General features: G+C 32.5%; 2 protein-coding genes across 3 annotated transcripts in view; both read left to right on the top strand.

Annotated features, from left to right (window-relative positions):
• The window catches only part of LOC139906542 (uncharacterized), a 61099-nt gene extending 43999 nt beyond the window's left edge, over window positions 1-17100 (top strand). The window contains exons 1-4 of one of the 2 annotated variants that reach the window (XM_071891617.1): window positions 389-629; window positions 13722-13844; window positions 15609-15747; window positions 15814-17100. In XM_071891617.1, the coding sequence (XP_071747718.1) occupies window positions 590-629; window positions 13722-13844; window positions 15609-15747; window positions 15814-16048 (537 nt within the window). In that variant the 5' untranslated portion in view covers window positions 389-589 and the 3' untranslated portion in view covers window positions 16049-17100. Of the gene's footprint in view, window positions 1-388; window positions 630-13721; window positions 13845-15608; window positions 15748-15813 lie in introns of those variants that run through there. The other variant, XM_071891618.1, reaches the window with a different exon arrangement.
• The window catches only part of LOC121126266 (uncharacterized), a 31409-nt gene continuing 19648 nt past the window's right edge, over window positions 16009-27769 (top strand). The window contains exons 1-3 of the mRNA XM_071891610.1: window positions 16009-18758; window positions 18816-18887; window positions 20434-20532. Coding sequence (XP_071747711.1) covers window positions 17137-18758; window positions 18816-18887; window positions 20434-20532 — 1793 coding nt within the window. The 5' untranslated portion in view covers window positions 16009-17136. The remainder of the gene's footprint in view (window positions 18759-18815; window positions 18888-20433; window positions 20533-27769) is intronic.

Here is a 27769-nt window from a genome sequence, read left to right as displayed (position 1 = left end):
TTCATTGGTCAAAGGGTGTTAAGTTATTTATAGTTATAATTTATTAGATTCATACATCATTTAATCAATAGCTTGATTTATAACGGTATATGTAATTTATTTTACAAAGAATTGTATTTGAATACAATTCTTTTCAAATCTTCTTAGCAAATTATTTCAAATAATTATATTATTTATTAAGTACACTTTTCCATTAGTTTTTCAAATATCTATTTGCGAAAATGAAAAAAAAAAAAAGTAGGGAAAAAGACACCTTAAAAGTGAAAGCAGGGATTTTGTCCCTGCGCAGTGCCTTGACCTGTTCGTGAAGTAGTATCGATAATGAAGATCCTACGAAAAAAACACGCCTCTCCCACCTTTTTCACTTTTCCGGCGTAGGCTTTCTTCTACTCAAGCAAAATTTACAAAAAGAAACGTTTCTATTCACAGAGTAAATAAACAAATTATGTCGAAGTTGATTTAAAAGTTTTTGAGTTAGAAAAAAACAAAAAATTATACATCAGGCCAAGTAAAAATCACCATCTATTTAATTTACCATCATCAATACATCAAAGTTTTGCTACTCCTTTTGAAAAAGTGATTCTCCAAAATGGGATCCTCGTACAAGCCTCCGCCATTTTTAAGATCAGGTAAGAGCCGTCCTCATAGAACTATTTACAAAATGGAATATCAACAGCTGACCAGTTAAGGAATATCAAAATAACAATATTAGGGAACACATATGTTACGGTTTGAAGGGAGAAGGTGAGAGATTTAACTGCTAATTATGAATGTCCTTACACCGCCGTAATGAAATTCTTTAATTCAATATCAGCATTTTTATCTTTTCAAAAATTAGTCAAATTTTTTTCAGAAGGTCATATCCAGCTCAATATAGAAATAAATGCAATAATTCCTTAAATAATTCTTTTCCGAAATGTAGTGTTGGATCTGTCTAGAAAAAAAAACTAAAAATATTACAGTTCGGTTCATTTAAAATTTGTAGATCCAAGGACCAGTCGTTTTAAGTCTTTTATGGTAAATACAACAATTGAGAGAAATCCAGTGAGCTATTCAATCTCACTCATCGAGACTAGATACCTAGAACGTATGATACTCACGTATTATACGTTCTAGATATCATTCATTATTTTGTTGGGTTTTTTCTTCAACCCTAGCTAGTAGTGATTAAAATATAGATAGCTAGAACTGACTAATCGGTTCTGAGCACTGTTGAACAGTAAAAAAACATCGATAAAGAAAAGACTTGTCCAAAAATCAGTTTTAGGACTGATCCATCACCAACCGAAATGAATTTTATGGACAGGAGATTGTATTGTTATAAATTTGGCTGTCGCATGGCGTTACATTTATCATATCACGCAATCTATCATGTGTAAAGAGACAGGTGGACAAAATGAAATTATAGTTAGCCAACTCTTATCACGTTTAGGGACTGTTTGATGTACATGAATGGTAAATAAGACACCCCCATTTTAATCAAAAACTTACAGGATCTCAAATTGTAAACGCATTACTTCGTGACATCAATTTTTTGTTATAAACATTTTGCATTGAGCTTGGATTTCTTACATTTGAGAATGTTTTCAGTATATAATCATTGTTTCAAATCCTAGGATTGTTTGTCGCGATACTAGCGTCACGTATCAGCTGATTAGGCGTACCAGACGTTAAACAGTACTTATCTTATTAGTATAGAATAATTGTAGGTCATTATTCTGATCTTTAAAGCCGATAATTACAATTCAACCAACTAGCTTTCAAAACACTGATTAGAAGATAAGAAGCGGAACACAAGACAGCTGACAGCAATATACAGTGTATATTGTTGTACTTGCTAGGTAACACCGTTCTAGGAACAATAAAACTTTGTAATTTGTATAAACAAATACTTCATCTATAAACATGCCATTAATACGAGGCCAATCATAGACTTTAAGCACAAACAACACTCCAATGTAAGTAGAGTGTTGTCAAGCATCTTGACAACCTCATGATTGGTGAGCATTGTATATTCTGATGCGTATTTAATATGTTTAGTTATATGTATATCTAATGACGTTCTTATGAAGAAAAAAAAAAATTAGAGTATAAATATATTGAACAAAATATCTGGGGAAAGATTACAAACTTTTTCTTTCAAATATTACTGTGTAATAAGAAAATAAATATTTTCTGGCAAAATAAGGGCTACAAAGGAATGAAATAGAATAGGGATATACATATTTATAAATGTTAAGACTCGTGTAAGACTGTTTTTTTTAAGATTTCATGTTAAGTAATTAATTTTTATTAGCCGTGTTTGAGGGATATTTCAGTTCAAACCGTGATCCTATACCGTAGGATTAAATATAATGGTTTTATAATCGTGTACCAATTTGTTCAGTCTCAATATATTGACTAATATTTATAGATACATATATATATATTAGAGCTAAGACTCGTTCAATAATAATTGTTTTAAAGTTCGATCTTAAGTAATTTTAAAAGACCCATTAGGAGCAATATTTCCGTTCAGACTGGGATCTCGGTCTGTTGACGGAAATTTACTCGATGACAAATTTGTTCGGTTTCAATATATTGACTGTTTTATTTATTTATTTATATACATATTTATTAGTGTTAAGGCCATTCTAAGATTGATTCTTTTAAGATTGGGGTTTTAGACAAATTTAGAGCCATATTTTGGTCCAAACGTTGGTGTCAGACCGTAGGCTAAAATTAAATCGTAGACAGATTTGTTCGATCTCAATACGTTAGATTGAGGAAACAGTGGTTTCATATTTTTATCTTTTTCTTTTCTTTCAACATTCTATAAAAAGTGTTCCAATCATTCGATTACAGCCAAGTATGCCCCATTCGGTTAGATAACTTAGTGCCAAGGATAATCCAACTTCATAATGCCTTTTTCGTAGAATCCCGTGTCCATATCGGCCAAAAACTTGGAAAACCAATTTCCGCAGGCCTCTATTGAAGCCAAATTTGTAACCCCCTTCCCCCCCCAAGGGGGCTGGCCATTGCCAGGAACATGTATTTGTCACTCGGTATAATATGTTTAGTTTGATTATGAGAAGTATAGCGGTTAGAAGCATTTTACATGTTTGGCGATTTTTTGCTAGTGAAAAACATGGATGAAGAATTTGCATACAATTTTGTGTAAAAGAATAAAATTTAGTGCTCTAAAACTCTTAAAAAGTGTTAGAGAGGCATACGGTCAAGCTGTTTTGAGTTTAAAAAAAACGTTTACAAGTGGTACCAACTCATCCAAGATGGCTGGGAAGGTACAAATGACAAGCCTCACTCTGGACACCCAAGCACGTCAACAACAAATGAAAACGTTGAACGAGTGAAGAAAATGACTATCAGAGACTTTGCTGAGAATATGGACATATCGGTTGGTTCGTGCCATAATTTTTTTTTCGAACGTTTTGGGTATGAGAAGAGTACCAACGAAGTTTGCTGTGATACTGCTTGATTTTAATAAAAAGAATAGTCGCATGAGCATCATTCATGAGCGATTTACAGACGTCAATGATGATCCTTATTTGCTCAAAACGGTCATAACTGGTGACCAATCATGTGTATATGGTTATGATATCGAAACCAGAACCTAATTGTCCCAATGGAAGATCCCAATGGAGATAGCAAAAAATCGTCGAACACGATAATACTTCTAACTGTAATGCCGCTCACAAACAAACTAAACATAAGATATAGATGAAACAGTAAATATATGTTCGTGGGAGGTGAACTAATATTAAAAAATAAAAAAATCCATACCATCATATTAAATGTACCAGCCCTTGAAATTTGAAAAGTCGTCTTGCTTTTTAAATACACTTTCTATATTTATTAGTGTTAAGACTCGTTCAATAACGGTTCTTTTAAATTTGGTGTTCAATTTTTTATTGATTGACTCGTTCAGTATCTATATAGTATCTGATTTTTTTTCCGGTCTCAACCTAGAGACCAATTTTCTCCATTATCCACCTGATTTATGAGTTGCATAGATATAATTTATGTAACACGTTTAACAAGATTAGATATGACGTTAGTATAAGTCAATGTTCCAAAATTTGAAACACTCATAACGTCAACATCAACTCATCTACAATATCAATCAAGGCCACTTTTTTTTTTTCTTTAATATTGATCTTGGTGGAACAAAGTTTTCCTTGAGATAGGTACAGACTAATTTTCTTTAGAGGACCGAATTCATTTGTTCCACTAAGAATCATAGCAATCTCAGACCAAAATCCAACACAAATATTTATTTATGTTGTATCTACATAAGTTGTAATTTGTACAAGTTGATTATTCATTCAACAATTTTGTTCGTCTCATAATTTCTTATTGCAACTTGTACAATTTGCTTATACAAGTTACTACTTGTGTATAAATCGTAGGCAAAGCATGTACACAACATACTATCTGATATAATGTGATTCATTTATCACTCCATTCATATTTTGTCTTATCTGCAAGGATGCAGATACTTTTAATATATTAGAAGTAATGTACAGGCATACTTAATGCACAAAACTTTGCTTTAATAAGGATATGCATAGATATGATTAAAAAAACTTTTTTTTTATTCTTTTCAGTTTATTTTTTTGTATTTACAAAATATTAGTGTTGAGACTCATTCAAGGACCAACTTTTTTTTTTTGGGTTCAACACTATGAAACGTCAAGCATTTTATTTCTCAAAAAATAACAGTTTCAACTGTCCTTGGCCGTAAGGACTTGTTATCAAATTGGACGAGTTGGATGAAAATAAAATTTGTACAGGGTGGATCCTATCCTTTGGTAGAATTAATTAATATGTAAATAAATCGAATACTTTTTGACGGATTGCCCTCATGATTGTGAAAGATAGGTTTGGTGACTCCAAAATCCCTTATATAAAGTTTCGACTCAATTAAAAACAAAAACGAGAACGAGTAAAACCAAGAGTGAAGAAGACTTTCTTCTCAGGGCCTCAGGGACTTTCCTCCAGCCCTTTTCAATCCCCTTGAAACAGTTGATCTCGACTTTCCCATCTTTCTGGCCATGTCGGCAATGGACCTGTTGAGAGTCCTCTTGAACACTGTCTTTACTTGCCTTGTTGAGACAGTGGGCTTCCTTCCAGCCCCAGGGGAATGCTTGAGATTACCCCCAGCCTCCAAGCTCTTGGAAACGTTGTAAATTGTCTTCAACGTGGCTCCAACCTGTTCCTTAATGTTGTTATGAGGCACTCCCGCTCGGAGGAGGGCTGCAATTTCGAACCTCTTTGTTTCCTGATTGGACATGGTCTCACGTGTGGAAGTTGTTACGCTCTCACAGGAAGGATTTTTGTTTATTTTAACAGTAAAAATACGAAACAATCAAATTGGTTGCCACAAAACCTCTTAAAAAGTATATTTACATCATCAGTAAATAACTTTACACGGCCCGGTATGTAAATTAGATCAACTCTGTATTTAAATAAATTCACACCATAGCAAAGTTATGATTTGTATGGTGTGTGCCGTTATGCTGAGTCCATGGTAAGTAAAACTATAAGTAGTCCATTAAGTAGCGCTCCCTTAAAATTCCGGTTCAAATCTCAAACAAAGACCGTAGACCAAAATGACATCTATGAGCCTATTTTTTCCCCCATCCTGATTTAGGAGTGGTATGAATATGATTTATGCAACACATTTAATTTCAAATGACGTTTTTGTAGTTAATGGTAATTAATTTTAATAATTACAATTTTGCAACTCATTAATAGAATCGGTCTATGCTGAATTTGAAATGAGACCGATACTGAAAAATATATATAGATCCTCTCAAATAGACTTATTTTTATCGAACTAAATACCCACAAACTCTTACAAAGATGATGATTTTTAACCAAAAAAAACAACACCTGGGATAGACTCGAAATTAAATTACATTTAAAAAATGCTAAAGAGTCCATCTCTAAGAAAATGTTATTTATGCATACAGTTATACCCTGAGATACGAGTGTTCCAATATACAAGGAGTATTTCTAGGATTCTTGTAAATTGAAATACGAGCTGGTTGGTTGTTTGAGAGGGGACGCAACAGGGGGTTTAAGCTTGCCATTTTAATTTTCTAAATTCTCATATAATTAATTTTGAGTTTTGTTTTTACTAACGAGCTGGGCCCATAAACGAATTTAACTCTTAGCTCAAGGTATTTCATTTCTTTTTTATGTGTATTTGTTTATTTTCTCATTCTTATATGTCAAAAATGAAGGATGTTGAAGAAAATAGCTCTTCATAATGTATATCTTATTGATTTTCTTAACAACACAATACAACCTTACCTTTCAAAAGTATTCATGAATAAAAATTACAAAAAAATAGAACATACTCAAATGAAAAATCGATCTTCCTAATAGGGTAGATTATACATAGTATATGGATCGTCAACACACAGGCAAGTTAGTATGATTTCTATCTAAATTATATAAGCAAATGGTTCTCTTTAACCCTTTGAATACGTCGCAAATTCTACTTAAAGTCAACCAAATTAATGTGCACAGTCAAAGAATGAGTAATTGAGTGTTGAAATGGGTTATATCAGGGGAATATGAGTCTATTAAATCAAATAAAAGTTTTAAACATTGTTCAAAAATTCGTAACTCACCCAAGAATTTAAATGATAAGTAAGAAATGTATCCTTTTCTTTATTCTTGTGTAAAATAGTTTTTATGTTGATACGCCACATATATATGCACACAATGATTTCAGCAAAGTACGCCATGTACACGGCCTTCATTGTCAAGAGGTACCAGTCTGTTTGCTGGCGTGTCGAGGCTCTTATTGCTTTTGAAGAAGGGGAGATTAAATAAAGCTATTTTTTTTAGTAATTTAGTGATGCTACTGCAAGTTTTTGCAAAAAAAAATCTAGTGATGGCAATTTTTTGAAGGGCAGGTAATTTGTATATATATACTACAGTCAATGTGTGTGTCTTTAATGGGTACCCACACTGTTAGGCCTATGATGATGAAACTTTTCAAAGGTTCCTCTTTTGAGTTTAGTCAAGCTAAGATAGGATTGTTGATTTTTTTTTTTGGTGGGGTAATGTAATGGCATTTGGGCTCATTCTATGCCCAAAACTCAAAAATTGTTTTTCGAGGCTCAAGGAGATACTACAAGGGTACTTAGTCAGTCCACCTCCGTCTGCCCAATTAAAGGAATATTTAAAAAAAATGAAACTGGTCAGTGGTCAGGCTAAAATGGGAATACCATCAAGGAAACTAGATAAAAGGTTGAGTTATATTTTAAAAAGTGACTAGCCTCTCAAAATCAACCATACGAATAAGGAAGTCTTCTAATTTTTTTTTTAAATAAAAATGTTAAGATTTTTAATGGAATATTTGATTCGTAAACAAAAAAAAACGTTTGTAAAAATGTGTTTGGAAATTCGTTTGCATATAAATTTGACCAATACAAATTGATAGCTCACTGACATATCTTTCTCATTTTCTGAATAATGTGTCTGCTTTTTTCATCAAACGTCAATTATCACTTTTTAAACAGAAAAGCATTTAAAATATAAAATTATTGATTTAAAAAATAATTCGATAAATGTCCAGAACATTTTAGCAAAATTAATGGAAACAGTTTGTAGCCATTTTCTTCGACAAAAATAAAAGATTTATTCATGCATATATATAGGTAGGTGATTTGAAGTCATTAACATCATTTGTTTTATTTTTAATTCATTTTATATAATATAGAGGCTCTTTATTATACTTCCTGAAAGAATACTCCAACGCTCACCCACGTTGAATTATATTGAACATTGTTCATGGGATTTCCAACTCCCTCTTTGGCCCTAGCAAGGGCGGGTACCCCTTTTTTAGTCGACTTATAACCTTTTAAAATGATTAATAGGGATATGAAATGATGACTAGCTGGGCTTTCTAATTTAAATATCCTCTTCTTTTTGATTAATCTCCATAAAGGGCCTATGCATTGTTAATAGGCAATCATTAAATATTTGAACAATGGATCTATATTTCCCCTTCGCTGATTCAAAAGTTAAATTGATAAAAAAATAACTATCTACTCAAATAATACATTAAACTATATATGGGGAAAAACTTTAACATACAATAAACTTTTATTATAGTAGATTAATCGATAGTCAGTACTTGAGTTTTTAAGGATTGTAGATAGTTTATCTTCATTCTCGGTTTCCCATTGTCACTAAAAAGGTATTTAAATATGGATACATAATATGCTCATGAGGGTGTAGATGTAATATAAATAAAGTAGGGGTTGTCTGTTTGTATGAGACACATTCACGGAGTACATTGTATATATTGCTTCCTGATGTATAATATAAACATCCAAGCTCATCCGTTACAAATGAAACACTTTTTGGATTTTTTTTTTTTTGGTATACATCAAAAAATATCATCAAATTTGGAAAGTTTAATTTATAAATATAATCACGGGACACGTTATTTAACTCAATGATCAGTTCCATCCTAATTTGGGAGTATACAAAGCAGTTATTTACGAAGTCCTACTCTATGTTGACTGAAGCAGGGATGAGGACGGATAGTTCGTCTTTAATTTTATTTTTTTGTATCAAACTTCCCAATGCTTCCCTTTGAGGTACACAGAAAATTAATAGTCCAGAGCTGTGGAGAGGCGAAGAGGCTTTCTTTTCAAGCACTTTGTGGAGGATTTAGCACCAAGTAACACGCTTTACTCGATCCAAAGACTTCAATCCATGACGTTGACTTCTCTTGTAGGCATTAAGGTTTATATCTTGCTTCACTCACTAATGTTTGGCTACTGCGAAAATCACGAGCAAGGACATTGACGGTCACCTTGCCTCTTCTGCTTTCAATAGTACCTTTAACTCTGTTAATTCTTGATTGGTTGGCCTCTTTACTCTTTATCTGGGCTTTGTGGAAACTTTTGGTATACCTCTTGCGGTCACCCGGTACACAGTAGAGCGGTTACAGCCCAGCACTTTCGAGATAGTTGAATCAGATAACTCCAGAATTCCAGCTCTGCATTACTTCATGTTGTTGTTATGATGCTCATATTTCAGAGCTGGCTTTTCGTAGTTTTTACAGCTTCCTTAGAAAATTGTTTAAACTAAGGTAATAGTATTAAACATCGAAAAATTAATAAATAGGACAATGGTGTGCCAATTAAAAAGAGTGTTTCACTTTAAGCCTAGAGGCCTGTATTTTGATATAAGAAATAGAAACGTAGTCGTATTAATTAAATATTATAGACGTATTTAATTAAGCATTCAATGTGTTTTCAAAATGCACTGCTTATAGTGATCCCTAATGTGCATTATATATAAATATTTTTGTTATATTAAATAAATATTAGAGACGTCCACATGTATAAATAAAATAAATTGTCAGCCTGGTATTGTAATCATGTGCATTTTCAGTCAGATTTGAATAAAATATAAGGACTGTTATGTTCAAAGGAATTTTGTTTGTCTTTATTAGTGAGCTCTCTGAAGACTTAAGTACTCATCAGTTATCCCAACAGATTACATATTTTCCTCAAATAGTTACTATTATGGTGTTATTCTTGAAGACAGAACATGTCATATGAATTATCGAGTAGTTTCGTGTGAGTATGCTCAGGTAAAACGAGGATGAATACTGTGGATTTGTTAAGAAGTTATCCTCTATACTTTTAATGTAAAGTTTGTATGTTAGTCGATCCCTAAATACTTCAAACAATGCCGGGTACTACCGTCAGTATACTAATATTTACCTAACTTGAGGAAAAAGCAGTCTAAAAAAATTTTACAAATCATATAATGAAAACTTTTTTTATTTTATGAGTATCCTTCATAAAATAGTGTTTTTATGAAATAAAAAAAATAAGAGTATCTTGCGATGGAGTGAATGAAGTATATATATTGACATTTATTGTGCATCAACATAAAAATAACTATAAAAAAATTAAGTAAAGGAGAAAGTCCATATAATTTTTTACTTCATATAAACATACGGCCCAATATTTGTTATAGACTTATTATTCAAATTCTTAGAATGAGATATGTTATAATTTTACATCACTTTTAGAACATTTAAGAGACTTATATTGGCCCCGGATGGCCCCTTTCAACCATAAAGTATATAAATTTATCCTTTTTGTATTCTAAAATTCCATTTTGGCCGCTTTAAGTACAATTTTCAACGCACTGAAAGGGTAAATAAAAATTGATTAAAATGGACGATAATTCATCATTAAAGAATACAAATATAATCCACTCTCAATTTTGATAAAAAATTCTATTAGCTGCTTTTGTATTGAACGTCCAAATATCAGGAATTGAAACATAGATACTCAATGACTTCTTCATCGATTAATATTTTTAATACTTCAAGTATTAAGATATATAACCCCATTTTTGTATCAACTCTTGAGCAATCCACCGTGTAACTGACCATTATTACTTACGCCAATGAATTAAATAATCACTTCTATTTTTCTGTCTGTTTGTAAGCACGAATACAGACAAAGTAACAAAAGGATTTAAGTAAAACTTTATAGTACGATTATATATATTAACAGTAAGAGGTCATTATATTTTGAAGGATCAAGGATTGCAATTGATCATAACTTTATAACAATTTGAGATATAAACATGCACGTTAAATTTGAAGGATCATGATACTAGGCGGAAGTTTGCACTCAACCGAGTTCCCGACCTTTATTTTTATAAACAGAGAAATTATTACTATTTTAATTAATTAGCGAGAGTATCACGCATTGTTCAGTGTTATCAGGCGTCGACAAAACAAAGACATGCTAAAAAATGCTAAGGATTTACAACAATAAATGCGTTTTCCTTTCTTCGATCAAGTAGACACACACTAAAAAATGATGTATCGACAAGCATCCAGACAAACTTTACTCTATTGATATGGATTTTGATGAAATTGCATAAATGTGTAAAAAATAAAAATCCCTTTTTTTTCTATTGAGGATGTTATAGCCTGCATCAAAATCTGTGATCCAATATGATATTTCAATAAAACAACATAACTTTCTTAAACATCCAGAGAATTGAATGAAATTATCAGGAATTACAGAGTATTGTGCAAAAGATGTTACTTTGAAATACCTACAGTTGAAAAATAAAAAATAATAATCAGACAAAATTCTTTCATATTGCGGAGTAATAAAGATCGAAGGTGCGAATGTCGTGTAAAAATGTATGTATTTCAGATCGACAGATTAGTTGGAAACTTTACAAGATACTAGATAAATAAATGAGAAACCGTCCATTATACCTTTTATTTGATCAATTTTACTTCATTTGGGATTTTGAAGGTTATCTTGAAGTGACTTATTTTCAAGCGAATGGTGTAAATAAACGAAGGATTTTTTTGAGACTGGGTGAAATATTATAACCTTATATTAATAACGACAAATTGATTTTTTCCGTTTAAGTAATGAAAAACCAGTATTTCTATGGGGATCCCCAAAAACCTTCTGGACGACTTCCGCACACCCCTCCTGCAAGTTTTTCTCTCACCGTAAATTGGCATTTTGTAAGATACTTATATGTGTTTGTTAGGCCCATATACAGCTGTTTGGCGAAATTTGGGGCATCCACCTCACCCTAATATACAAACATAGGAGCAGGTAGATAATATTTTGTTTGTGAAATAATAAATGATGTGAAAATGCTTTCACTTTTTCGTGAAAAAAAGTGATTTACATACTAACTTGTAATAACCTTCAGACAATAAAGAAAGAACAAGTAAAAAAAAAATAACAAATTGAGTAGAAAGCTCCGTTAATTGTAGATATGGTGGCCGTCATCACAAAAGCAAGCTAGAATGATTTTTCATAAAAATTGAGAGTGGATTACATCCGTATTCTTTTACTTTAGGTATAATTTACAATGCATCCATAGGGTTATTAAGAATAACTGATGAATAGAAAATGGAGAATAACTTATGGAAAATCAATCTATTCGTAGTACTTCAACATAAACATAATATATAGCATAGGTGGCAATACAGTTTGAGACAGCGGTGTGTCAAAGAAATTAATGAAATATAGGGTAGGGTATTAACGGTCCTGCATATGGTACTGAAAATCGATTCCTTCCTAGTTATCAGCCATTAATAAACGTGTATTTTAAATGTACTTTACATCTATGACATCATTACCACAACTCTTAAATTAAAGTATGATATACACTGGAAGAAATAAGTATTTGATCCCTGGTGGATTTTGTAATTTTGACCACTGATAAAGATTTCCTAAGATCTTTGAATATTTTAGTCTTTAAACCATTTCAAAGTAAAAAGCTTCAGGGATTTCAAATGTCTTCTATTTCTAAAAGTGAATATACCATGATAAATTAAATTTTGGATATAAACAAATGACTAACATTTCCTTTTCTATCCTCCAAACAAAAAAATCAACATTTTAGATCATAGAACCTCTTTATTTTGAAAGGAAGAATTGTTAAGATTTAAAGATTACAATACCTTGATGTACATTATAATCCTAACGCTTTGAATTTTAAATCTCAACAAGAAATAATTTATTAATTAAAATAGAATTTCAACAAAATTAGCACAATAAATAGATGTGTGTCTGTACTCTCTCAATCATTAATGTAGCCATCCTTAGCGACAATGATGGATTCCAGGGGGCAGTAGAAAGCGTGACACAGGGTATAGTCCTTTGGCATGGCGTCCCAGTGGCTGGCTGAGAGTGACTTTGAGGGCCTCGATTTTTGAATGAAGGACACTGCAGGCCCTGCAACAATCTCTTTTGGGCCCCTACAGTGATGATGTCAATCCCCTCAACTAAAACCTTTTGTGTGCATGTCGAAGGGATTGACGTCATGTCTGTAGGGGGCCCAAAAAAGAATCTTGGAACGGAGAAGAGGAGTTTATTTCATTCCATGTGTCAAAAGTGGCCTTTTCACTCTTACATGGCTCTTTCACCCTTTTTTTTTTTTTTTTTTTTTAGCTCTCTGGACAGATTGTTGTGAAACCCTAAGATCTCTTGCAGGGGCCCTCATGGACTTGAGAGGATTGACCTGGGGTGTTTTCTTAATTCCTCCAGGTCCAGTTTTCCATTTTTGACAGAACCCTTCTTACTCTCCAACGCTTCAAACTTGCCGAAGGCATAGACAGTAGTCATGGAGACACAAACTGCTTGGAGCGGGCGAATGGAAATTCGTCGATCACGTTCAAGTTTTATTTTTTCTGCTTGTGCATAAACTAGAGAGCTCACACTTATTTAGTTTTTTATTAATTGTCTATGATTTAATAAATCGCAATATGAATTAATTTCAATCACACAACCTTGATTAATTATTGAAAGAGTCACTGCTTAGATTTTAATGGACGACCAGTTATAAAAAGTTATTAAATATCAATGACCTACACCCACACGATGGATGTAATAACTCACTTTAACGCCAAGATAGGCGAGGTATATTGATGATGACGTCATATTTCATATACATGATGGCGTCATTTACAAGAGATTGTTCTACAGAGCAATCTTTACGCCACCAATTCGGACGGTTTCTTAAGGTAATAAACAAAACGTCAAATTTTTCAATGGATGAAAATCTATAAATGGGTTTAAATTTCGATACATAATTATGTAGAGCAATACTAGCAATAGGGTCAGCTGTGGATATGTCCACAGAATATGATTTGTATTCTCAAGACGCAAATGCACATTTTACAGCTCCTCATCCAAGCCGTACAACAAGATCTCTTGGACGAGGTACCTCTTCGCAATGGAAGAATCATTATGCCAATGTGGCAAAACTTTGGGGCTCACAAAACATGACTTCGACAATCCCATCAGGTGGACCCCTTTTGTTCTTTTTATTTTCATTTTTATATTATTTTTATTTTCTGCAATGAATATTAAAAAGTGTGAAAATACGTATTTATTTTGGCAATAGAATTCGGGAAGTTTTGATTTATTGATGTTTTTGTGTTATGTAATAATATTGAATTGAGATATTAAAGCTTTAGAACAAAAAAGTGAAGCGTGCCTGCTACCTTATAAGAAAATATATACATAGTAATATATAGTGTTGAATCGGGTTTTTTTTTATTCGGTTCGGTCTTAGAACTGATACTTTCGGTCCTTAAAACTGTCAGTTCTTGGGATCGGTCCTTAACTGTCCGTCCTTGTACTTTTTCCGTACAAAAGTTGATGATTTATTCAGGCAAATGGGTTATATGAGATATGTATTAAAAGCATTGCACATATCTTGCAAAAAATATTCATATTTTTATTATATTGCAAAATAAAAGACACATATTATTTTTGTACCTAGTTAACACATTTCCTGGCTTTTTTTTTATTCACTTTAGAAGCGCCACACTAAGCACAATAACTAATAAACTAAAGAACAGATTGTCATGAATTTTGGACAACTGTTTTTTTAACGTTGGTGCATAATAAAAATGAGCAAAGTTTAAAAACTAAAGCACTATCAATGTGTGAAAACAGGGATTTTCTAACCCATGTTTAGCAGAATAATTAGCAAACTGACAAAAAAACCTAAATGACGTCAAAATAGATTGATTTTACTTCCTTTAATAATCGACAAGTGGGATCGTACTGGATCCCGATCCCCTGTCCTAAATAAGGACTGGCACAAGAATAGTCGTGGACATAAATATATTTTTTCCTCACCTGATGTCACTTTTTATCATAGCAGTGGAGATTACGTAACTATATAATTTTCCCGAATGACGTTTGCAACTTTCCCAAATTGGCCTTTAGTTAGAAGACTGAAGTAGCTAATTATAGAGTAATATCCCCCGCTCCTAGTGGCGACAAATAGAAATCCCTCCACGGCAACTACCTTCTACAAATATTGGCCATGCAGTCTTCGTTTAACTACTTGGTTTATAAGCTTTAATTCTCCCATTTCAAAAATATATCATTTGATTTTATTTCATTTGAAAGACCTTTCAAGCCCCTTTAATGGACCAAAACCCCTACGCTTAAAATATAGCCCCTAATCAACATTTCAACTTAAATTCCTTTTAATTATAGAGTAATATCCCCCGCTCCTAGTGGCGACAAATAGAAATCCCTCCACGGCAACTACCTTCTACAAATATTGGCCATGCAGTCTTCGTTTAACTACTTGGTTTATAAGCTTTAATTCTCCCATTTCAAAAATATATCATTTGATTTTATTTCATTTGAAAGACCTTTCAAGCCCCTTTAATGAACCAAACCCCTACGCTTAAAATATAGCCCCTAATCAACATTTCAACTAAAATTCCTTTAACTCTTATCATTGTCATAAAAATACTCATAATTTATAATGTGAATTTAGTCTTCAAGTGAAAAAATAGATCAACTTTCTGGCAGAGAATCAATTACTTCTTCTTTTGCACTGAAGTTAGTCTGGTGTGTGTAAGTGTGTTTTCTGTAATTTTCTTTATAGAGTAATGTCTTGGAGTGTGTTGTTTTCGTCTTGTATATATACATACATTTATTTTTTGAGAATTAAATGTAGTGAAAATTAAATATGAAAGAAAGTTATTTGTTTTGTTTTTTTTTAATACAAAAAGTAATTTTTCCACTTTAAATGATCTATAGAATCAATGAGCAAAGGTGAACTCTGGCAAGAAGTACGGAAACAAAAGCAGCAAGGCGTTTACCCATACACACATTTAAGCCACAAACAAGAAGAAGAAGTTTGGATTGATCCTCTTTCGTTGCCACAGGATATTACTACGTAAGGCTTGTATATAAAATTGTATACTTAACTATGAGTAAGGATAACATACATCTCCATTCACAGAGCAACACTTCGACGCAAAGAAATCCCAAGAGAATGGTTCCACCTCCCACAAGGGGTTGAACCACCTAGTGTGACAGATTTACTCAAGGAATCTTCCTCTGATGAAGAAGGAGTTTCATCATCCGAGCTTCATCATTCGCGAATCTGTGGAAGAGGGCGATCTCGTAGTAAGTCCAAGGAGAAAAAGCTCAATAAGACCCTAAAAAAGAGCAGCTTGAGCAACAGGAGCAGTTAAGGAAAAGTGAAGAGGGGGTGAAACAGCAGCAACTCCCCTCTACAATTAAAAATCAACAAGTCACAAAAAAAATTGTCAGAGAAGATACGAAGATAATAAAAGAATCCGCTCCAATACAATTTCCAGGACCACCTGTCCCACCAAAGTTTTCCAAGTCTCGAGAGCCTCATCCCCTTCCACATGAAAAATTCACGGATATCGATGATGATGGAGAATACGAGCTAGATACTCGATGGGTTGCCAAGAGTTGTGGGAACAAAAGAGCCAGTCGTTCCAAATCCCGCGATAATAAAACATCCCCAAAAACTCCTCGACTCCTATCCAAGACTACTAATAGTAGCTGCACTACACCCCCACCTCCACCAAGAACCTCATCCACTCATAAAGGTAGCTCAAAAAAAGTGATTGATGATGGAGGCTATGAACCCGTCGGTCGTGCTTTAGAGTCCTTTAAAAAGCTCACAGACAAGGATTGCAGTACAGCTCCGAGTCGCGAACCTGTTGGTCGTTCTTTAGAGTCTCTTAATAAGCCTACAGACAAGGACTGCATCGTCACTCAGAGTAGCTCCATCAATAATAATAGCATATCCAAGATCTATGAGGAGCTACCTACCTCAGTTGAAGGTGTAATTGATCTTCCTTTTACTAAGGGTGGTGCATGTATCAGTTATAAGGACTTTGTTATAGTGAAAAGTGTATCTGAAGAAGCCATTGCTATCCTTCCTTTGCAGGATATTACCTCAGAACTAGAAGATAACGAGGAGGACAAGGAAGTGATTGTTAATAAGCAGTCACATCTTTCACCCGATCGTAAAGTAGAGGCGGAATTGAGCAAGAAGGAACAAAGGAGACTTGAAAAAGAACGAATTGAACTGGAACGGAAGGAAAGAAAAGAGAGGGAGAAACTAGCGAAGGAGGAAAACGATCGATTCAAAAAGTTGAAGAAAGATCAGGAAAAGGCGGCAAGGCTAGAGCAGGAGCGTCTTAAAAAAGAGAAAAAGGAGCAAGAGAAGGCCGAAAAACAAAGAATCAATAAAGAAAAAAAGGAAAAACATCTCAACTATACTAATTTGCCCAAGGAAGAAAATATGATTCAACCAGAATGCAATCAAGAGATTCACTCAGTTGAAGCACAAATAGTTCAACCCCCCGTCGAGAGGGTCAAGTCAGTAGAAAAACTGTCAACGATCGAAAAGTCGGATTCAAATGAGCCTGATTCTAATAAAGTTCAACCCCAGTCACCAGAAGAAAGATCCCACACCTTTTTTATCATGCCCACGAAAGAGGATGCTCAGATCAAAAAGACCAAAGTCCTTGTGGATATTAAAAAAATGGATACAAATGTACCCAATCCATTCGAAGATTCATTCATCACTCAGCCAAGTTTGATAAAAGAGCAAAAACATTCAAGTTCTAGGGTTAAACCTCCGTTTATTAGCCAAGAAGAGAAGGCTCAAACGGATATGGAAAAGAACAAAGTAAATACCTTGACAAAAGAACCCAAGTCTGAAAATAAGAATGGAAAGAGTATCATTGAATCTCCAAAGACTCTGCAAGTGTCTGTAGAAAAGAGTGAGACTGAACCGAAGATATTTTTAGATGAGTTGAGTATAGGCAAGAGTAAGATAAAGTCTGGTAAGGAATCCGAGGAAAAGGGTCAACAACGTTCAGAAGGAAAAGAAATGAAATCCTTCCAGCCCTTCGATGAAAATATTCAAATCACAAAAGAAAAAAACCCGGCTGATCCCCAAAAACTAGCTGAAACCCCCCAGGAACAAAGGATCCACCAACCATTGGTCAAAGCAGAAGAGAAAAAAGTTGATGTTATCAAAACTAAGGCTGAAACCGACTTTGACATCTTGTTCAGTGGAGGACCACTCGTTCAAAAAGAGACGACAGAGCCCACGTTCACTCTGCCCTCGCCCCCTTTTTCAAATGGATGTCAAATAACCGAGAGCATGAAAAAACATGCACAAAATCAAATTGAGAAATTACTCGGAGATGACGATGAAAATAGGATCGAGGTTATTAAGGAGAGTAATCCTACTCAAAAATACTCTGACCGAAAATCTTCCTATCAGGAATACGATGAGGATCAAAATCTTATATACGATCCGGAAGATGAAAAACTTGCAGAGAGATTTGTTGGTCGCTATGATCATTTGCTCCATGAGGAAATGCCGGAGTCAATTGCAGGTGAAGAAGTCAAACTCTCTAAAAAAGAAAGAAAAGAGATGAAAAAGTTGGAGAAAGAGAAGAAAAAGGCGGATAAAGTCGATAAGGAACAAACTCTCAAACAGGAGAAGCTTCAGGCACAGATGGAGAAGCAAATGATTGCGAAGGAAAAGAAGGATTTACTTTTAGGGGATAAGGAGAGGAAAAAAGCTGAGAGGGATAGGTTAAAACATGAAAAGGAAGAGGAAAAGAAAACAATTAAACTTGAAAAGGAAGAGTTGAGGATGAGGGCCAAGTTTGAAAAGGAGCAGGATAAACAAATGGCTAAATTAGAAAAGAAGGAAGAGAAGAAAAAGAAAACACATAAAAGAAACTTTTTCAAAATCCTTCAAAAAAAGGGAAAAGCCAAGTCCCTCTCTGATCTAAATGAAAATGATCCCCTAATCATCAAGGACTATAACTATAACGAGGAAGAAGAGGAGGAGGATGTCATTGTCGAAGAAGACACGAGTAAGGAGGGCGAAGAGAAGGATATGTAAGCGAATCTACAGAATTTTTGATGAAAATAGTTTTGAAAGTAACAAATTTACAGGTCCATGAAAAAGGACGTCAAGGAGTTATGTCCAGAGACGAAAGAAGAAGAAGAGAAAATAATAGTACATGAGTAAGGACACCCTAATGACTACGTAGGGCTCTCAAGTTTTGCGTAACGACTTTTAAATGACATTATTCAACTGACCTTATAAGCTGTTCAATCAGTTCTAGCCCATAAAAAAAGAAATACATCGAGGGGGAAAATGCAAACATATCAGTTGACACAAGGGGTATAATATGACGTCACATTTGTTTGTTTTTAATCATAGGTTAAGAAGAACTTCATTGCTATAATTTATTCGGGTCTTTCATTTAGGGGAATGATATTCAACTCTGAGGGCGTTCTCAAAAGTTGACATTTATATATTTTTTGGCAGAATTTGAAATTATATAACTTTTTAATCTTGTAATAGCTGTTGTTCATTGATTGTGGGGGAATTAAGATTTTAATCTACTGATTTGCCATATTATGTCAAACTACCAATAGAAATCCCACTGGCATCTCTATGTATTTAATGTTGATAACTTGTACTGGGATCAAATGTATCTTGACTACAGATCAAACATTAAAATTGAGACCTTTATAATAGTGTTGTATCGGTTCTTATTTGAGAGCGAGTACCTCTGTCCAGTCCGAAGGACCTTCGCAGGATTATATAAATTTTTAAGGTGGCTTTGTTTTTGCATATTTTTTTTCTTGAGAAAAAATTCAAAAATTAAATTTTTTGGCAAAAAAATTTCGACATTCATAGCTATGAATTTAAAAAAATTAATTTTTTTTTTTTTAATTTCAAAAATCCACAGTTGTTCACAAAAAATTAATTTTTTTCGAAATTAAAAATATATGAAATATAATTTTTTTTGTTTAATTATTTCAAAAATCTATAATCATTCATAAAAAATTATATTTTGTGGAAAAAAACTTAAAAAATGATGTGTTAGATATTTTTTTTTTTTTTTTTCAAAAATTCCTAGTGAATTATAGGCAATTTAATTTTTGGAGAGAAAAATTTCAAAAGTCTACAGCTGTTTACAAAAAAATATTGGTTTAGGAGAAAATAATCTAATATTAAGAAAAATCTATAGCAATTCACATAAAATTTCTTGTATTCAATTTTTTGCTCTGCATTATAATTTGCCAAAAGGACCTTTTTAAAAAAAAAATCTTTAAAGAAAAAATTACCCATATTTTTGCGTAAAATTTTTTCATCCTGGGCAAAAAAAAATCCTGTAGAAGCAAAAATTATTAAACTTGCGGAGTGGGTTGCGGCCCACCCCCTGCGGACTCCCCTGCAGTCTCATTTGTCGGTCCTTAAACAAGATCAAATCAATTCTTCGTGATGTCATTGAGGGATAGTTTCATTTTTAGAAATATATATCTAAAAAATTAGGGATTTGTTCCAAGGACCGACAATATCTTGGTCACATAGGACCCTTCCTTTGACTGGACTGTACCGAATAAATATGGACCGAAACAACGCTATTAAGGACGGGATTAGGTAGCTCCCATTAGGTGGTTGGAAATGTGTTACTCTTACGCCAATTGCATGTGACTTAGAGCCCTGAATATATATGTTTAGGTATACATATTGATACAGATATTTTGTACTCTATAGGGAATTGCAGAAAGAGAAAACACCAGGGAATCAGGATTCGTCAAGTAAACTGGACAGGAAACAGAAATACTCGAATGAAAAGGAAGGTCAAGCCGAACGGTAGGAATCCATTTTTACATATTATACACATTACGTTATAGAGAGAGGCGGTATTGAATGAACTATTTTTATAAACAACATTGTAGTTGTGGGGAAAGAAACATTTCAACTATTTGAGAATACTGAATAGATAAAGTGCATTCACCTCAGGATAAAATCGTTAATAGGTTAGGGAAAGTGGCAAGTCCATAAAAATACTTAGGAGAGTTTTCGCGTGACATATGCAAAATTAATGACGGCCATTTTAGGAGCCTAAACAAACAAGGTTTAGAACAATGAAAACTCTTTTTTCATGTAAGGAAAATAGTCAACTGTTTAGATGTCAAAATGGGACCAACAAATAACAGGACTTTACCCTTACTATCCACCAAAAATCAATATCTCTAATGAGCGTTTTCATGTGACGTCGGCATTGTTAATGGTCACCATTTAGAGGCTTAAACAATCAAGTTTATAACAATAAAACTCCTTTTCATTAAGGATAGGTCGTTTTTTGGTGGAGGAATGGCAAAGTAGAACTATGGGTCATTGGCTTATGGAACCTTTCCAAAAGTAGGCATCGTTTATCTTTGAGTCTATAAGTAGATTTTTGATGAATTATTAAGCAAAGAGATCATGTAGGACTATTAAATCATACTCCACAAAATTCACAAACAACGATACAGCGAATAGAATAAAGCCTTGTTCAACTTGCCCCGTTGCTCCACCAAGAATCGACCTAAAAAGGAAAATAGTCAACCATTGGATCATATTAAAATGAGATCAACTCATACAATAACTTAAATCATACTCTTTATCAAAAAAATGTATCTCTATAGAGCATTTGCAAGTGACGTCAGCATTTTAATGTCGGCCATTTTGGGAAAGGCTTAAACAAAGGAGTTTTACAACAATAAAAACCCTTTTTTTGATTAATATGAAGGAAAATATTCAACTATTGGATCATATTAAAATGAGACCAACTCATAGAATTATTTAAATCATACTCTCTATCAAAAATAAATCTCTCTTGAGAGTATTTTCTAGTGACGTCAACATTGTTAAAGTTGTTCATTTTGAGAGAGGTTTAAAAAAAATAGTTTTATTTCATTTTTGATTAATATTAAGGAAAATAGTCAAGTTCTGGATCATATCAAATTGGACCAAACCATAAAATGGATTAAATCTCATTATCTATCAAAAATAAATGTATCTATAAAGGATTTTCAAGTTACGTCTCAGTATTGTTAATGACGGAATTTTTTTTAAAAGAGGCTTAAAAAAGAAGTTTTATAAAAATAAAAACCCTTTTTGATTAATATTAAGGAAAATCGTCAACTATTGGACAATAACATCAAAAACTATCACAATTGAAAGAATAAGAGATCCCTCTGCAATTATCCTTACTCTATCAAACAATTGTACAAATCTAACCATATTATAAAAAATTTCAGTAGATATTGCTTTGATTATACTCAAAAATCACTGTTTATCATAGATATCAACTAGTATTCAGTACGGAGTTGAGCCATTTGATGGGTTGTCATCAAGATCTATTGGAAGTTTTACCATTTTATGCAGTACAAATATCAATGACGAGTCCTAAAGATGGCGTCTCCTTCAATTATAATGCAATTTATGACGCACGTGAAGACCCTTTTACAAACTCCCTCCTAATTAAATGACAAATAAATGATCTAAATCAATCATATTGTTTTCATCCTTTCTTCAGATTAAAATCTTTGAATTGAATCTTTATGAAAACGTGTTAGAAATGATAGTCCTTCAAGACTTTTTCTGTCGATAAAAATCAATTTAATACTCACATTACAAAAAGTCAATTTTGCATAATATTTATGTATTTTAAAAGAAAAATCTACTGCCTTTAAAGGAAATGATGTAATCATTTCCTTTGAAATAAAGAGTCGGTTTTGAAAAAGGGCTTTAAATCTTGAGTATTTTTTAGTGTGGGAGTTTTTATATTAATGGACACACACATGAACAGTAATGTAAATCCTCTGAATGATTTAGCTGACCTGTTCTGTTTATTTAATTGGTAATCTAAAGAATACATTTACTTTTCCTTAGCAGTTGTCATTATTATTTATTTCCTGAGTAGTCAGCTTCATTTAATTATATTCAAAACCTGATTGAAAATATGCATGTGTTCATAAAAGAGGGAGCCTAACACTGAAGATTTGATGGAGAGTTATAATTAATTGTAAGTCCTTATTGTACTCTGATTAAAATTGGGGATGAATATCGAAGTAATTCTAGCAAATGACATTGTTTATATCCTTTTCTCCTTCCTCTCTTATCACAGTGGATTGTAGCTGATCTAATGAAACGTCATGAGCATTATTCATTCTCTCCCCCAAAAATTCTTCAAATTGTCAGGGTTACCACGTTGATTTTTGTTCATTTATCCCTTAACAACTTTTCATTCAGAGGTTTTAGAGAAATAGTTATTTTTTACAAAAATATGCATCAATTTATTGGCAAAATATCAAATTTAATAGCTGTGGATGATCCATAGATTAGGGTAATTATAAATTGGCAATTCCAGAAAGACCTTAAAAATGTTGGTTTTTCAGAAATTCCAATTACCCAATTTAAACAAATTGAACTGGTTAAAAATTCCAGTACAAGAACAAATCTGATGGTAAAAAATTTAGCGGTCCATTACAACTAGCTATGGAGTTATTTGTGCTCAAATAATTTTTCTAATGTCAATTAATTAAAAAAAAAACTGATTTTTTTTTTTTGTATTAGAAAATAATAGCAATGAACTGATTTACATGAGCTGAATTGCAATAAGTTTAATTTTGTCAAACGTTCTGTGAACTATCAGGGGCGTCCGCAGTTTTATATATGCCATGGTTTTCCAATGTAAAAAAAAAAAAAAAAAAATTAATACTTTTTCGATCAAATTTGAAAAAGTAAATTTTTCAAATCACAAATTTGACATTTTAATAGAAAATTTAAACTTTTCTATTAAAATTTTTTATTAAAAATTTCAAAAATCCACAGTTGTCTACAAAAAAAATAATTTAATATTAAATTTTTCTCAATAATGAATAGGAATTTTCAAAAAACTATATAAAAAAAAAGAAATATCAAAAAGCAACAGTTATTCTTACAAAATTTGAAAAATTCAATTGATAATATCAAATTTTTGAAAAAATTTATAGCTATGAAGAGAAAAATTTTGGAGAGCAAAATTGACAAATTAAATTTTCTATAAAAAAGCAGCATTTTGTTAATTTAGGGGGGCTGCAGCCCCCTCCATCCAAAACTCCTTTGTACGCCTCTGATATTATTTGGCTATACTTTTTTTGACGGCCAACGCACGTTCCTCTCACTATATTTCCAAGAAAACATTAGAGTTTATCCTTTATAATGAAATCCCGCTACACCCTCATTGACATTCCGTGGGATCGATTTTACCTTCTGTAAGGACCAACAAATGGGATTGTACTGGGTGGGACCGGACTGGACCGCAGTCCTACGTCCAAAATAATCACTGGCACAATCCAATTTACAATCCTTGTTTGGACTCACTTTTAGTCACTAAAGAAAATCATATACTTACAACGCCCTCTACTGATAATACATGCTTTTTTTTGATAAATATGTTGTTATATTATCAAAAGTATAGCATTAAATATTATGCAATAACTTATTTTTTACAATGTGTCATATTCACATTTTTTTATAACAAAACACAAAATTTAATAGGGATTGAATTTTAATTCTTTGAATAATTTTTATTTATTTACATTAACGAATTATTCCTTTTGGTCGTATAAAGTTACTTATATAGCATTTAAATTATTCCAAATTCATCATTACAATCAAATAATGATATATTTATTAGTGATTAAACAGAATTGGAGAATCGGGCTGTTTTTTCTGGAATCGGTATCGGCTAAATAATGCTTCATTTGCTATTCCAATTTTTATTTATAGAAGACCCCCTAAATTAAGGAATTTTTCCTTTTTACTAGAAAATTTAATATCCTTTTTCAAATTTTTTTCCCAAAAATTTAACTTTCTTTTAATAACTATACATTTATCAAATTTTTCTTCAAAAAATTTTATATTTGAATTTTTATTTCAAAAAATTATATATTTACATTGTTATTTTTGAATATTTTTTTTGAGAACAGCTTGGGATTTTAGAGTTTATGCCCAAAAAAATTACTTTTTTGGAAACAAGTGTGGATTTTTCTACAAAAAAGCCATGGATTTTTGAAATTTTTTCCTATAAAATTATAATTTTCGATTTTTTTCCAAAAAAAATTGAATAACAAGGCCCCGCCCACCCTAAACAATTCTGTGGAAACCCCTGATGAAAAAATGGTATTTCTTAACTATTAGTTAAAATATTAAAGTATCAGAATGAGCATTGGTAACTTTTTCAAGAATTGCATTGTAATCGGCATCAGTATTTTATTTTGGAATAGTCCTATCACTAATATTTATCTAATTTATTTGAAAGGATCATATCGAGCCTTAATTAATTTTAAAATACAGTTAGAACTTTTGGATATTTTTACTAGAAAATTTAATATCCTTTTTCAAATTTTTTCCCCAAAAATTTAACTTTCTTTTAATAACTATACATTTATCAAATTTTTCTTCAAAAAATTTTATATTTGAATTTTTATTTCAAAAAATTATATATTTACATTGTTATTTTTGAATATTTTTTTTGAGAACAGCTTGGGATTTTAGAGTTTATGCCCAAAAAAATTACTTTTTTGGAAACAAGTGTGGATTTTTCTACAAAAAAATCCTAAAAATTTAATTTTTTTAGATTAGCCATGGATTTTTGAAATTTTTTCCAATAAAATTATAATTTTCTAAAAACAAGCCCGCCTGCACACCCCCCGCCCACCCTAAAAAATAGAATATTTCAACTCGTGCCAAAAATTTAAATCCAAAGCCCCTTTAATTGACCAATGTATGTCCTTTAAATATTGGTCTATAGTATTTCCATTGGGCATTTTCTTGACTTAAATTCAAGATTTTTTTATATTCAGTCGCTACTTATGTTCACTACTAATGAGAGGGAATCTGCCAAATAGATTAATTGCCATTGTGAAAGTGTGTTGTTGCTCAATATTACATTTCATTTACATAATTTCACACCAGGGGGGAAAAGCTATTTGTTTTTATTTTGAAAGCAAATAGAACTAGATGCCAAAATATTTATAATCAAATTGGCATGACAGTTTACATGGAAGTCAATAGTTGCTTGTTGAGCAGAAAAGCACTTACATTTGTGGTGCGTCAACATAAAAACAATCTTGAACAAAAATCAAGCAAATAATTTCCAATTTATGTTGTTTTTTTACTTAGTATATACAGGGTGGGCTAGTTATTTATGCTGCCACTTTGGTTCGCTCTCTTGAGCAAATATAGACACTCAAGAAGCAGATTTTTTTTTTTTTTTGATAGATAGCTTGTTCAAACTTACACCAGCTGTAAAAAAGGGAAAAAAATTATAACTATGAAGAGAAAATTTTTGGAGAGAAAAATTGACAAATTAAATTTTCTATAAAAAAGCAGAATTTTGTTAATTTAGGGGGGCTGCAGCCCCTCCATCCAAAACTCCTTTTGACGCCTCCGACTATTATTTGGCTATACTTTTTTTCGACGGCCAACGCACGGTCCTCTCACTATATTTCCAAAAAAACATTAGAGTTTATCCTTTATAATGAAATCCTATTATGGGCTAGTCATTTATGCTGCCATTTGGTCCGCTGTCTTGAGCAAATACAGACACTCAGGATGCAGATTTTTTTTTTTTTTATAGATAGCTTGTTCAAACTTACACAAGCTATAAAAAAATGGAATCAATTGACGAATTTGTAGTTGCAAATATTTGGAAAAGGCAGGGAGTCCTCCTTGGCACCGGCTGCGACAACATAACAATTACTTGTACTCTGGGACTCAGTGAGACGTTGGTTCGTAAGGTTAGGAGGAAATTTGAGGCCTCTAAAGGGGTTTTTTGAGGCAACAGCAATGCAGACTGAGGTCAAATGGTTCAAAGACATTTTGACGACTCCATATAGCTGGAATTCTAGGCTCCAAACATGCCGGATCTGAACATGATATAATTATTTGTGTAGGGCACGATCGAATGACCAATCAACCAACCAATCCCCCTTCAACACTAAAGAGGAATTTATCAATCAGATTAAGAAGAAGTTCAATGATTTGCCAAGGGGCCCAGATACAAAAGCTTTATGCCACATGTAGAGACTACAATTTTGGCTGAAGGTTATTTTATTAAACAAATAAGTACGAAATTCATGAAGCTTTCAGAATCTGGTTTTATCTTTTTAATCTGATTGAAGAGAAAATTGTGTTTGAAAAAAATCCTTTCGGTGCACCCTGTTCATATACACAATATTTAATAGACATATTTGTGTTAATTATATGCTTATAATTCAAATTTCTGGTATGCATTAAGATACCCAAGAGTTGTTGCTATAGTTAAGAATCTTCAATTAATTGTAAAAACTTAGATTCGCCCCCATATGCCTCCTTTCAACCATCAAATCCGTCAATTTATTATTATTTTATTGTGAGGACTAATTTTGCCTCGTTTAAAAGGGATCTGTGAGGCAAGCAAAGGGTCAATTAGAATAGTAATCCAGACTCAATTTTTAAAAAACACTATTCCATCATGTTTTCTGCAAATGCAGACCATTACTAGATAGGTTGGTGAAACTTGCGACATTTTTTAATTCCTTACAAAAATTAAAATTATATTTAATTGTCATTTTTTTTTGGCAATCCTTGAAATAATAAGTATCGATACAAATATACAGAACGACAAACTCACAAAGAGGCAGAGGGAGAGAGTAAAAATTTTTTTTGAAGGGATGGGGGGAAAAGCAAATAATTATTTTGGACAATTTCCAGTCCTGCAGCTGGTAAATAAAAACACCTAAATACAAACACACACACACACAAATAAGGCACTCCGCAGACATGGAAAACACACAAAAAATGTCCTGTGTTGTACTCCAAAAGGAAAATATTTAAAGTTCAATCTAATTCAGGGTAAGCGGATTTCTAGTGTTCTTAATTTTTATATATACACTTGATATAAAAGGTTTTTCTAATGAAATTTCAAGAAAATATGTGTTAATTGAGGGAACAAAGTGATTTTTGAGGAATAAATAATATTATTGTTCATTTATAAGGCCTGTGCAATACTTCAAGAGTGAGTGAGCATTGAATA

The sequence above is a fragment of the Lepeophtheirus salmonis genome, chromosome 11 (assembly GCF_016086655.4).
Source record: "Lepeophtheirus salmonis chromosome 11, UVic_Lsal_1.4, whole genome shotgun sequence".
In the NCBI taxonomy this organism is placed as follows: domain Eukaryota; kingdom Metazoa; phylum Arthropoda; class Copepoda; order Siphonostomatoida; family Caligidae; genus Lepeophtheirus; species Lepeophtheirus salmonis.
This window is presented reverse-complemented; position numbering and strand designations above follow the sequence as displayed.